The 13334-nt window shown below is 42.2% G+C and overlaps 2 protein-coding genes across 2 annotated transcripts; both read right to left on the bottom strand.

Moving 5' to 3' along the window:
* Positions 1–1016: 1016 nt before the first annotated feature.
* Positions 1017–7019, bottom strand: LOC124468179 (sodium- and chloride-dependent GABA transporter 2-like). Its single transcript, XM_047020796.1, has 14 exons — positions 6654–7019; positions 6363–6497; positions 5971–6111; positions 5545–5635; positions 5297–5429; positions 4968–5102; positions 4539–4642; positions 4304–4428; positions 3678–3790; positions 3404–3541; positions 3093–3195; positions 2893–2993; positions 2309–2479; positions 1017–2204 (listed from the first exon to the last, which is right to left on the bottom strand). The coding sequence occupies exons 1-14, from the start codon at positions 6832–6834 to the stop codon at positions 2028–2030; spliced, it is 1848 nt and encodes a 615-aa protein (XP_046876752.1). The 5' UTR covers positions 6835–7019; the 3' UTR covers positions 1017–2027.
* A 1684-nt stretch (positions 7020–8703) lies between these two features.
* Positions 8704–10830, bottom strand: LOC124468180 (zinc finger protein 2 homolog). The gene has a single exon (XM_047020797.1). It carries the CDS (start codon positions 10356–10358, stop codon positions 9297–9299), a length of 1062 nt encoding a protein of 353 aa, XP_046876753.1. The 5' UTR covers positions 10359–10830; the 3' UTR covers positions 8704–9296.
* Between the last annotated feature and the right edge of the window lie 2504 nt (positions 10831–13334).

Here is a 13334-nt window from a genome sequence, read left to right as displayed (position 1 = left end):
TAAATACTGTGTAGATTATGTCAACCAGTCTTAAATCATGTCATGGCTTTCCACAGGAAGCCAATGCTTCAGATTTGAGAGGCCACAGAATTGCAACGATTTTAATCTAATGAAAGATTTATATAAATCAGTCCCTAAATGAATTTCCCTCTTTAATGGTGTCCATGTTTGGGATTACTGTTGTGGAGAACACGTGTTGTGTGTCTCTGTCTCATAGATGAGTGATGTAGAAGTGGGCAGAGCCGCTTTTCAACCGCTGAAGGTACCTCAGCAGGAACAGCAGTGTAATCTTGGCTCAGTCGCCATGTTGACTAATGGCACACATAGATCACCCAGCTTTTAAATTATAAGGAAAACATTTCAGATTTCAATCCTAATGATGCTGTTTGGTGTGAAACAGAGTTGTGGTAGTGCTGTCGGAGCTAATTGGGAACAATTACTTGGTTTTTGTTCTTTTTTCTTCAGGGTTGTCTTCCTTCTAGGGGGCTGCTGTACTCTAGTATAACCTAGTCATAGATATGTGGATCCCAGGACATGCAGGCTGTCCAGTCTATGTAGGCAATAAAGGCAGTGAGCTTGATGGGACAATTGTTGCCAATTCAGAGCATCTTGTTTGTGTCCAAGAACATGTTACTGGGTACACAACCATAGGGGCCAAGTCATCTAGGGGCGATTAAGTAATTGGATGTTTTGCTTATACTCAAACCTGTCGAGTTATCCATCTCAACCTCCTAGATCAGTCACACTGCTGTAGTAATGAACTTAAATAGCACTTTTGCAGGTCCATCAGTTTAGGTTTTGGAACACTTTAAAGGTGTTCATTGTTACTAGGTTTTGTAAAAACCAAATATAGTAACCTAAATATTTGATACTAACCCATCAAACATTTCATGAAAGGTGAAACATACAGCTGGTAGTATGCACAAGTATTGACAAAAAGTAGTGAAATAGTTTATCAAGATTAAAAGTCGATATATACAGACAGTGACATATACAGAATGAAGAGGAAATTAGCATATTAACCACAAGCACCAAACTCTTGTATAACCCTATTCCAGTTGCCAATAAATGCATCCGATCTTCGGGGCAGGAGTTTAGAAGGAGGTGTTCCATGTCTAAGAGTGACTGAGAGCCAGGATGTTCCCCGCGGTTTCTCAATACAGCTCTGCTTGCTCAACCTCAAGGAGAAGAGCCTATTCGACGAGGCGTGACAAGGGCACTAACAATTCAGACTGACATTTCCAACTGTGAGAGACATCATTAGGAATGGGCCTGTGTATGAATCACAAGGTCAGAAGTGTAAAAAAGATTTCATACAGCGGAAGAGCCGCTCCTCAACAAATTTTTCTATTGTAGGAATGTACCAACTAACCCAGTCCTTTAAAGCAGGGGTCCCCAAACAACTGAATACGGCCCGCCCAAGAATTTGGACTGGCCTTCTGAAAAATGCCAGAGACATATATATATGTTCACACTTGATTTATACGCATATGCAAGTAAATGTTTTGATTTCAATAGCAATGAATTTGAAAAAAGGTAATTACAATATACAAAATGATAAACTATTCTAACAAATACATTTAAAATCATAAAATCTCCACAAAACTGGTAGTCACTACAGCCAGTGTAATTTTCTGTTACATACCGACTTGGCCTCACAGGGGTTTGGAGACCCTTGCTCTAGAGGCACATTTCCATCTCACACAGCGAGTACTGTGAACAGTTTTTACATTTAGTCATTTACATTTAGTCATTTTACAAGGCTATAAAATAACAATTACTGATAGGGTATCTATGAACCATGACCACCAAAAGTTTTACCATGCAGTCCCACACTGTGTACCTAACATGTCTCAAACCACCCCCCCCGCACCACCAAAATGTAAGGCTGCATTTAGAGTGTAAGATTACTTTATACATTCTTTGCCACGTTCAACACTCCTCAAAAAGGTATACTGGCACTTAAGAAATCATGAAAAACAAAAGAATTGTGATGTCAGGGTCAGGGATGTACAGTGTTGATCGCTTCAGAGCCAAACATGGATACCTCTTCCCCGAGCGTCTCTGCCACCTGAACAAGTACAGGGCTGGGTCCCTGATGTGGACATCAGCTCAGTAGGGGTGCTCAAACTGTTAGCCCCCAACAGAGGTAGGTCCAATTTGCGCGACAGGTTGTTCACGGGGCGACAGAGGAGCAGGAAACGCTAGAAAATTAAAAATAAAGTTATTTTGACACCCAGTGACACAGCCAAGTCACCACAGCCAGTTGACTCCAGACAATGACATCTTGACAAAAGTTGCTGCTTACCTGCCGAAGAGTCCCTTTGCCCTTGGCCATCTTGTAGACCATCCATACGGGGATGAGGGAGAGGGAGATGGTGGCCAGGAACCAGCCGATGATGTTGGCCCACACAGGGTAGGTGTACGTGTTGCTGAACTTGAGTGGGGAATGTTTGACTATGGAGAATATGAAGGTGCCCTGTGTCGTGCAAGTGAAAACGGAGACATCATTGTACACATGGATCAACTTTACAGTTCAAGTAAACATGGAAATCTAGACTAACTGTTTCTCCGGTTGTACAACTGCAAAGAGCTGGGAATGGGAAGTTCAGAATCAAGCGAGGGAAAAGGGCTAATCATGTTTACAGTATGCACTGTGGACAATGCGTGTCTCTACAGGCCCTTATGGATGTGATAATGAATTCATTTAGCAGGCAGTTTTATCTAAAGACATACAGGACTGAGGGAAAATGTACCTAGCCCATTGGGATAACTGACTATTCGTATGTTTGTGTGACCATGTTCAGAGGAGGAATAAGCCTGTTATTGTGGACATTAGTCAGGGGTCAAAAAGATGAGGAAGAACAGAGATGACAATGAATGGATACTTACAACACACACTGTAGGAGTAATGTACAGCCAACAGTACTTCATCAAAGACAAGGGTTTGTAGCCAATCATATCGCTGATGTTGCCATAGAAACGGTCAGCCCCTGCAGTACAACATCAGTGGAAGTAGGACCCAGTTCATAAACAGTATTCAAAGTCCATTATTTCATCATACTATTTATGCTTTCCTAGGAGTTGCTGACCGTAGACCCAGGCAATGCTGACAGACTGGCAGATGGAGAGCAGGAGAAGCGTAGGCCCACTGCACACATGATGATCCACCAACTGAAGCAGGTACATGCCCCCCTGAGGTCAACGACAAACCAAAACGGTCTCTTACAAGACATTCTGTCGTCTCCCATCCACCATAGCAAAACCTGTCCTACAGCGTTAAAACAGCCAGCGGTGAGTAAAGGTCTGCCCTCGAGTTCACATGAATCAAATACTCCCCGGGGACAGTACGGCGTGATATCAGACGATGACCCAGCCAGTTGTGTGTGTGTGGTTCCCCTACCTCCGTGACCAGGCTGAGGCCCAGGACGCAGCACACGGAGCAGATGAGCAGCAGCAGCAGCTCCCTCCTGAAGCCCCGCCGCAGCGTGCCGGGGAACAGGTCCACCACCGACGTCATCAGACACTCCAGACCCACAAACTAGACCGAGAGAGGGGTTGGAAACGCTTAGCACCGGGATGGGGGTCTTTTCTGGAACTGTGTACGGTGTTTACTGAGCCCCCGGGGGGGGGGGGGGGGGGGGGGGGGGGGGGGGGGGGTGCAGAGTGTTAGATACCTGGCTGTCCAAACCCAGAAGGATGATCATGATGAAGAAACACACAGACCATATCTGGGGCACAGGCATCATGGCCACAGCACGGGGGTACACGATAAATGCTAGCCCGGGACCTGTGTACACACACACACACACGTTGAGTTCAGTCACTTACAATTTGTCAGTTTGGAGGGGGGGGGAGGGAAATTGATAAATAGGCTGAAGGCATAAATAAAAGCTGTCTACCACGTGGAAGGTCTATTGTTCCGTTCCTGAATATCATTAGACACAACACACTTTTTCCAAATGGGGTTGAATGTGCCATATTTACACCACACAATCAGCATGTGGCATCGGGCAGCAGAAAGGGAGGGGCCTGCACATGCTCACTACAACAGTGATTGGAAGAACATGTCATCCCACTAGTTGGAGTTTTGTACCCATCTAATCTAACACACATGCTAAACGCACAGTTTAACAAGTTTCACAGGGTCTCCAAAAGCTGCAAGTCATGGTCAATTCAGTTTCATTTTGGAAACCCACAGTAATAGACAGGTCTTTAAAGCTCAAGTCAACGACTGTGCAATTACTGATAAGTAAATAAAACTAGAATTACAAATGGTTGTAGGGTGGGCTCTGAAACTCACCTGACTCGGCCACCTCAGCAATGTCTACTCCCTGCTCATAAGTCATGAAGCCCAGAACAGAGAAAATGGCGAATCCAGAGATGATACTGGTGCCACTGTTCAACAGGCACAAGTAAAAACAATCTCTGGAAGAACAAAACGGTGACTTTAGTCAGACTTTTGATTGCGTCTTACACCCCTAATCTTTTAGACCCTCAGTGAGTGCCCCATGGTTTCTTTTGGACTGTGGACTCACTTGTAGCAGTCGTTGTTATAGTGGTTGTAGCTGCCCAGGGAGGTGAGAAAACCCAGACTGATGGCATAGGAGTAAAAAATCTGTGTGCCCGCATCCATCCACACCTTAAACACCAAACAGACCAGTTTGCACCATGGAGAGGTACACAACCACCTTCTGGAAAAATCTGCAGTGATATTGTCCAGTACTGTCCATTATATAACGTGTGTATGTAACATTACTTTGTCAACATTTCCGCTAAAAACTATTGTAAAACAAAAAATAGGTTTCATTTCACGTTCTACTCTAATGCCTGTGCCGTTAAAGTCCTTTCAACGCCACTACAACCACCACAATGACAGATTAGCTCAAATCAAAGCCGTATCCTCCATTTTCCACTCGTTCAGTTTTCTGGTAGGACCGGTGATTGAGACGTGCCCGCGGCCCTACCTGAGGGTCAGAGAGACGTGCAAAGTCGGGATAGAGATAGAAGACGATCCCGTTGATGGCTCCCGGCAGAGTGACTCCGCGCACCAGCAGAACGACCAGCATGACGTAGGGGAAGGTGGCTGTGAAGTAAGCAGCCTGTGCAGGAGAGAAACGAGGCGTCATCTACTGGAACTGGTGCCCTGGCTTCTGGGCACGACAGGACTAGATGAGCCTGCTGGATGAACAGACGTCTGATGGACTGAGACTTGGACATGAACCTTCAAGCAGGAATATCATTAATTTGCACTTGTACAGTTGCACATCGTTTCTGCATGTGGACAATTGCTTACCTTTCCAGTGGATTTGATTCCTTTCCAGACACAGAAATAGCAGATGACCCAGGTGAGGAGAAGGCAGAGGGCCAACTCCCACCTGATACTGCCCACCTCCTCGATGCCACTCGAGATCTTTAGGACTCTGCGCCTGTGCAGAAGGACCCACGGATTTGTTGAGAGACATGGGAAGGGCGTAAAGGAGAGTTAAGTTAGGGTGCGGAGATCCTGTTTGGTTCACTACTTTAAGTGGGCTGGTTACTTACTGCCAAAACTCCATCACAGGCAGTGTTGCATTCAGCCTGGACACACTCAAGTTGCTGCTGGGATCCATGTTGCTGAAGTCCATGCATGACTCTGTGACAAGTTGATGTGCCACAATTTATAACGTAAACACGTACACATCAACTGATGTACTTGACTAACCAGAATGACCTGGGCAAAAAGTTTTACTAGTACATCTGATTTTGCTAACCTTTTTTGAGCCACTGTCATTGGCCGGGTTTCCCAGATTCGTTAAGAAGCTCTTGAGCTTCTTAACGAATCTGGGAAACCCAGCCATTTACATTTAGACCTAACAGTGCCAAAACGCCTCTGGCATGACAATATAACTGTTGTTTGGCTGACAGGATAAAGTAGCTCAACAAAACAACCCAACTCCTATTAACAATTCCAAAACTCGGGGTTCTTGCCTGTGTTCCAGCTGTTTCCACAGCTAGCCCATGGCAGCTCAGCGCTGAAGGAGGAGAACAGGTAGAAAAAAGCCCATGCCATGATAACAACGTAAGAAGTGGCGCTGAAAGCTATGATCAGATGACTGGCGTAGCCCATACCTGGAGAGAACAGAGATCATAAACACATGTTCTTGAATGCTCAGTAGTACAAAATTTTAGTTGACTACAAAACTGAACTAAACAAGTTCTGTAGCCAAAGTACAACGCTTGCATATCCTTACTAACAATACACAAGAACGTTCCATTTTCTTTCACGCATCACCAAATGATAAGATCAGTATCGTTTCAGTAGCTTTGACTGTAAAGTAATGACCAAATACATCATTTAAAAAAATAGTTTTAGTAGTTACCCTCGAATAGCGGACATATCTGCCTCCAACAAGTGATTCCTCCCTGGCTGGTGTACTGGCCCAGCGCAGTCTCCAAAAAGAACAAAGGTATCCCGCAGGTCACCAAAAACAAAAGATATGGTATAAAGAATACACCTACAAAGCAAGATGACATTTACAAATGGGTCCAGCCATCATTAGGTCGACATAACCTTCCTTTGACGGCTTCACTATTTCTCCGTTTTTCGCAATTGCATGTTAGTGTAATTGCGTGCGCGTAATGTTGACCCACTTACTACTTTTCATACTCACCCCCGCCGTTTTTGTAACACAAGTATGGAAACCTCCACACGTTCCCAGGTCCGATTATTGCTCCCATTACCGTTAATATAAACTCTGTTTTACTTCCCCAGTTACCCCGTTCCTCCAGCTCTTTGCGCTGCTTAATTGATCCATCAGGTAATTGCTTCAAGTTCACACCGCTGCCGGTCATAATGATTGATGATCTGTCAGGTGCGCAAGTCTCCGTCGATGTGAAAGAATGAGCTCTGAAACTTTGGCGGTCTCGGAGACCTGTTAAGAACGAGGGAAGGTGAAGAAATTAGAATCGGACCCAACACATTTCGATGACGTGGGGTTAATGTGTCTTTTTAGAGGGGTAGTCCTAAAACTTTTTTTATTTTTTTATTCCGCCTATCCACCATGATTCTTGTACGTTCAATCTTATATCACCAGATTGTCTTATGATTGGGAATAGTCTTTACGAATATCCTTTTGGGGGAAAAGCAGTAGCTTATAGACCGAAATAATATATTTGTTTTATTTAGTTGGCATTCTTCCACGATCCAAGCTAAATCAATCAGAATCCGGTTTATTGCCATGTAAGTTTACACGTCCAAGGAATTTGTTTTGGTTAGTTAGTTGTGCATATCAACAACTAGAGAGGGTATAATTTATGGGGTAATTAAACAATGTAGCTACATTAAGTAAGTAATAATATATTTTTATTAGTAGCCTCAGTTTATATATTTTAAAGTAATATATATATAAACAAGTATTATGTCGGTAATTTACTTATTATTCATGAACATCACATAGATCTTTATAGCCTACAAGTTTACATTTGTTGATGCTCATTTACACTTTAAAATAATAAGAGTGAACTGTATCATGAAACAGTGTTCTCTTCTCATTTTCCTGAGATTCTTCTCATACCCTGCAAGAGGGGATGGTGATAGTCTATGTGGCCTCGCAAATTAAAACTGTTGCATGAAAACGAAGAAATTGGGCAATCCTGTGCAATAATGGTCCTAAACTTTGTGACTGAAAAGCGCATTCAACTTTGTCAGCTTCTCTTATACTCCCTATATCAACCTCTCTCAATCCTAGCAGTTTATCCTGGTCCCTGGGTTTACTTTACCCTTGTGCTGCATGCCTTCGGGTCACATGAACCAAAGGTTCATAACGAACCATCGTTGTGTTTACCCAATACAAAAACAAATAAAAATAATTGTATTTTAACCTTCGCAATGTGGGGGGGTGGGAAGATAGCCCAACGGTTACAAGAAAATGCTTCACTTTGTTTCTGTATGCAGTTGTCGCAATACCACGGTGGGCCACAATGACTGATGGGTCAGAATGACCCGAAGATAACAAGGGTTAAAAACGTGCAGGTTTTGAGATTTATGTGCTCCAAATGACTGGGTTGTAAATGAAATTACAAGCAAGATAGATAGCCCCCTTTGTGCACCTCCTCCCACCTGTCACCGAGGGCAGTCACTGCTGCTGTTGCAAGCCAAACTTCACTGACGGGGATTGCATTGAGGCAAGTAATCCATGCTGCTATTTCATGTGTTCTATGTTTCTGATAGATTCTCAAGAGAATGTATCTTTTCATTAGAAGAGGAATGCAACAAGTCAGCGTACTGACAGGGGTGCATGGGGTGATATGATGCAGAGAATGTGGAAGTCAAGGCCAGTGAGAGGTACTGGACTGGTAACATTGACCGGTATTGCTGATCTAGATTAAGACACCATGGTGTGTTGTTTGATTTGCATCATTCCTTATCTTATTAAACGACAAAGAACTTGGTCTGGCATTTAACCTTGTATTCTTCTCCAACCAAATGAGAAGGCAACAATTGTTTGAATGCGCCAGAATTGAAAAAAGTTATTTCTTTGGTATGTATATTTGAGTCCACACATTCGGAGATATAGGCCTACATTTCAACTGTATGAAAACTGATTATGGGGTCGATCGGATTCATTGAGCGAAACCGAGGCACAATTTCTCCTCATCTGCCTATATTGTGGAATCTTCTGTGCCTATCACAATATCATCAAATAAAGGTCAGGCGTCAGAAAAGTTTGTCTTGGGTCTTTGATTCTTGCAGCAAGAAAGCAATCCTAAACAGAGCGATAAGCAGTCTAGATGAGAGGGCTTAAGTGACCGAGATGGGGCACTTCCTTTACCACAATGAGACAGAGAACAGACACACAGTGGGAAAGTCGACACATCGGTTGAACAGGAAGAGGAAGTCATACAGTTGGAACAGAAATCTAAAACGCAAGTCATGCAACAAACAGTCCTGACTTTTCCCATCCCAACACAACCATTATGCACATCAAAAGTGATCACCAGAGCCTTTAAATCACCAGGCAATCCAAAAAGCAACTTCCACTACATGACACAAATTGTTACACCTCTTAGAAAGTGTCCAAGGACTCAAGGAAAGACCATACCACAGAGCCTGAAGACATGGCCACTTTCAAAACAATTCAATATAGGGTTATTTTTTATGAACAAAGACACAATACAGTGTGAGGTATAACCCAATACCACAACATCCAAATGTTACTGTTACTTAGTAGTCCGATAATCACATATTAACCATGATAAGCAACACACCGCCAAATACATAAATAAATAATACTAGTTCCATCTTTATCAAAAGACTACTGTTGATGCAGTTTCATATGCAGGTTGAGACAGTGTGCATAAGGAAAGGTTTTCCCACAGGCAGAGCAGAAGTAGGGTCTCTCTCCTGTGTGGATTCTCATGTGTTTCCTCAGTGTGCCGGAGCGCTGGAAGCTGGTGCCACACTCGGTGCAGGTGAAGGGTTTTTCTCCTGTGTGGATCTTCTGGTGCCATTTGAGCTCACTTCTGCTTATATACCATTTCTCACACTGGTCACAGCGATAAGGTCGCTGGCCTGAGTGGCGCTGCTGGTGTTTTGACAATTGCCATGAAGAGTTGAAACTGTATCCACACTTGTCACACATGTAGGGTTTGGTATCAGTTTTCGTGCTGTGAATTCTCAGGTGTGCTTGCAGTCTGTCATTATGGTGGAAAGCTGCGCCACAGTATTGGCAGCAGTAGGGCCTCTCTGGTCTGTGCATTTTCAGGTGCACATTAAGGTGATTCTTATGGAAATAGCCTCTGCCACAGATATGGCAAAAGTGCTCCTTTTCTCTGTGTCCATCTTGAATTTGTATGAGGTTCTTTTGGGACTTTGAAACAATGTCACACCCTTCCTCTTCACAGCTTTCACTTGGTTTCGATGTTTGAGGGAGACTGTTAGGGGTTCCTGTATTTTCTTCATTCGAGAACTTCATGAGTTTGTATGTTAAAGTGTGACAAACCCATGTTCCATTTCCGACTTCACAGTCTGTTAAGAGTAAGACCTCAGCCCCTGTGTCATTCAGCTTTTGCGGTTCCTCAACAGTCCTTGGATTTACAAAGTCCCTCAAGAAGTCATCAAAGCATTCAGCTGGATCAGTTTTAAATGTAGTTCTGTTACCTTCTCGAGCTAATTGCTTACCAAGGGGAAGCCTTTTAAGTTTTATGTAACAACTGTTTTTCAAACAGTCTGAAACTAGTTTAGACCTTAAATTAAAAGTCAATATACTTGAGTCCAGAGCTTTTTCAAAGTTTGAATCTAAATAGCTGCTTTCAGTGTGATAACCCACTGAACAGTCGATTTCAGCTTCGGTCTTGATTTCTTTGAAACTGAACATTGTTTACTTTTAATTCACCTTCATTTAATGCCACATCCATTTGTAATATCCATTACGTTCTGCTTCCTGGCATGCCTCCTCTTCATCAGGACACTTGTTCACAGGACCCACACGGTTGCTTTCAAGAGTTATGCTGCGGGTCCACTACAGCGAAACAAATGTGGAAGGATGCATTATGGCGACCTTCGCCATGCTCCTGGTACGGTGCACGGTCGCCACCAGCTGTCCACAGCATAGTTAGAGACGCTTACCAGTCGCGAAAGTGAAGTTTAGGCATAACAGCAGAATAAGAAAACTGTCCGAATTGGATACGGAACCTGATATTTGTAGCAAACGTTAAATTATAGGCTACCTAACATCAGACATGTTGTGTTATTCTTAAATAACAAGCGTGAGTCAACTGTTATCTTAAAACGTGACTTTATTGTAAGCTTGACAAATTGGGCACAACCCTCTCACTCCTACACCTGTGTCACCATCATCTGAGTCCCCCTATACACAACAACCATCTTAAAAGGTTCCTATCCATTGGGTTCCTTTTTACATCTACATCTAAATACACGTCATTAGAGAGGACTACATATTGTATACAATAATACCATAAGACATAGCCAACATCCGCGTGTCTTCTGTTTTTTTAGACCAAAAGAGCGTGGTCAAAACAAGTAAATGTTAATGCAATAGACTGGAGGCGCGGTTTCGCTTCCACCGTGAAATGCCATTTAAAGTACAGTGATCTCGGTCGGTCTCGGTCACTCTCTCGGTCACTCTCGGTCTCTCTCGGTCACTCTCTCGGTCACTCTCTCTCGGTCACTCTCTCGGTCACATCCATAGATCGTCTCATCACCAGCTGTGCGCAATTGATTAAGCTTTTATTTAATCTGTTTGCATTAACTTTTTTAATTCAGATTTCCCAATTGTAAAAGGCACTTGAAGAATGTAGACATAAAGTAGACTACACAGTGAAGTATGTGAACAATGCAGCATGCGTAGCTTTCGCGTACATACACGTACAAAACTACAGTAGCTGTAATATAATAGATTTAAAAGAATAATGCATAACAAAGGGGGCTTTTGGCCAATACTTATAAAGCCCAGATAGCTCTGGAAAATCACTTTAAAGCAATAAAAAAAGGATAGTCTCTTAAACTGAATCTAAGGGCTACACAGCTTCAGAAAACACCTTTACCATGTATAAACACCCACAGTAACGTGTTATTACAGTTAAAACATCAAGAAAACCCTTCAGCCAGAAGTTACATGCCAAACATTGTAAATGCATGGAAAACGCTATTCAGGAGCTGAAAAGCACTTTAAAGCAATAAAAAAAGGAATGTATTTTAAACTGAATCTAAGGGCTACACAGCTTCAGAAAACACCTTTACCATGTATAAACACCCACAGTAACATGTTGTTACAGTTAAAACATCAAGAAAACTCTTCAGCCAGAAGTTACATGCCAAACATTGTAAATGCATGGAAAACGCTATTCAGGAGCTGAAAAGCACTTTAAAGCAATAAAAAAAGGATAGTCTCTTAAACTGAATCTAAGGGCTACACAGCTTCAGAAAACACCTTTACCATATATAAACACCCACAGTAACATGTTGCTACAGTTATAACATCAAGAAAACCTTCAGCCAGAAGTTACATGCCAAACATTGTAAATGCATGGAAAACGCTATTCAGGAGCTGAAAAGCACTTTAAAGCAATAAAAAAAGGAAAGTCTCTTAAACTGAATCTAAGGGCTACACAGCTTCAGAAAACACCTTTACCATGTATAAACACCCACAGTAACATGTTGTTACAGTTAAAACATCAAGAAAACCTTCAGCCAGAAGTTACATGCCAAACATTGTAAATGCATGGAAAACGCTATTCAGGAGCTGAAAAGCACTTTAAAGCAATAAAAAAAGGAAAGTCTCTTAAACTGAATCTAAGGGCTACACAGCTTCAGAAAACACCTTCACCATGTATAAACACCCACAGTAACATGTTGTTACAGTTAAAACATCAAGAAAACCCTTCAGCCAGAAGTTACATGCCAAACATTGTAAATGCATGGAAAACGCTATTCAGGAGCTGAAAAGCACTTTAAAGCAATAAAAAAAGGATAGTCTCTTAAACTGAATATAAGGGCTACACAGCTTCAGAAAACACCTTTACCATATATAAACACCCACAGTAACATGTTGTTACAGTTAAAACATCAAGAAAACCTTCAGCCAGAAGTTACATGCCAAACATTGTAAATGCATGGAAAACGCTATTCAGGAGCTGAAAAGCACTTTAAAGCAATAAAAAAAGGAAAGTCTCTTAAACTGAATCTAAGGGCTACACAGCTTCAGAAAACACCTTTACCATGTATGAACACCCACAGTAACGTGTTATTGCAGTTAAAACATCAAGAAAACCCTTCATCCAGAAGTTAAATGCAAAACATTGTAAATGCATGGAAAACGCTATTCAGGAGCTGAAAAGCACTTTAAAGCAATAAAAAAAGGAAAGTCTCTTAAACTGAATCTAAGGGCTACACAGCTTCAGAAAACACCTTTACCATGTATAAACACCCACAGTAACATGTTGTTACAGTTAAAACATCAAGAAAACCCTTCAGCCAGAAGTTACATGCCAAACATTGTAAATGCATGGAAAACGCTATTCAGGAGCTGAAAAGCACTTTAAAGCAATAAAAAAAGGAAAGTCTCTTAAACTGAATCTAAGGGCTACACAGCTTCAGAAAACACCTTTACCATGTATAAACACCCACAGTAACATGTTGTTACAGTTAAAACATCAAGAAAACCTTCAGCCAGAAGTTACATGCCAAACATTGTAAATGCATGGAAAACGCTATTCAGGAGCTGAAAAGCACTTTAAAGCAATAAAAAAAGGATAGTCTCTTAAACTGAATCTAAGGGCTACACAGCTTCAGAAAACACCTTTACCATATATAAACACCCACAGTAACATGT

This window comes from Hypomesus transpacificus, chromosome 5 (genome assembly GCF_021917145.1).
Source record: "Hypomesus transpacificus isolate Combined female chromosome 5, fHypTra1, whole genome shotgun sequence".
Classification (NCBI taxonomy): domain Eukaryota; kingdom Metazoa; phylum Chordata; class Actinopteri; order Osmeriformes; family Osmeridae; genus Hypomesus; species Hypomesus transpacificus.
This window is presented reverse-complemented; position numbering and strand designations above follow the sequence as displayed.

What these genes read in the sequence shown, in the direction of transcription:
- LOC124468179 (XM_047020796.1), bottom strand. Translation starts at nt 6,834, where the DNA reads ATGACCGGCAGCGGTGTGAACTTGAAGCAATTACCTGATGGATCAATT. An exon ending in GTGTTACAAAAACGGCGGGG is followed by an intron (nt 6,498 to 6,653) that starts GTGAGTATGAAA and finishes CTTGCTTTGTAG; the next exon opens with GTGTATTCTTTATACCATAT. An exon ending in CACGTCTCTCTGACCCTCAG is followed by an intron (nt 4,643 to 4,967) that starts GTAGGGCCGCGG and finishes TTGGTGTTTAAG; the next exon opens with GTGTGGATGGATGCGGGCAC.
- LOC124468180 (XM_047020797.1), bottom strand. Translation starts at nt 10,358, where the DNA reads ATGTTCAGTTTCAAAGAAATCAAGACCGAAGCTGAAATCGACTGTTCA.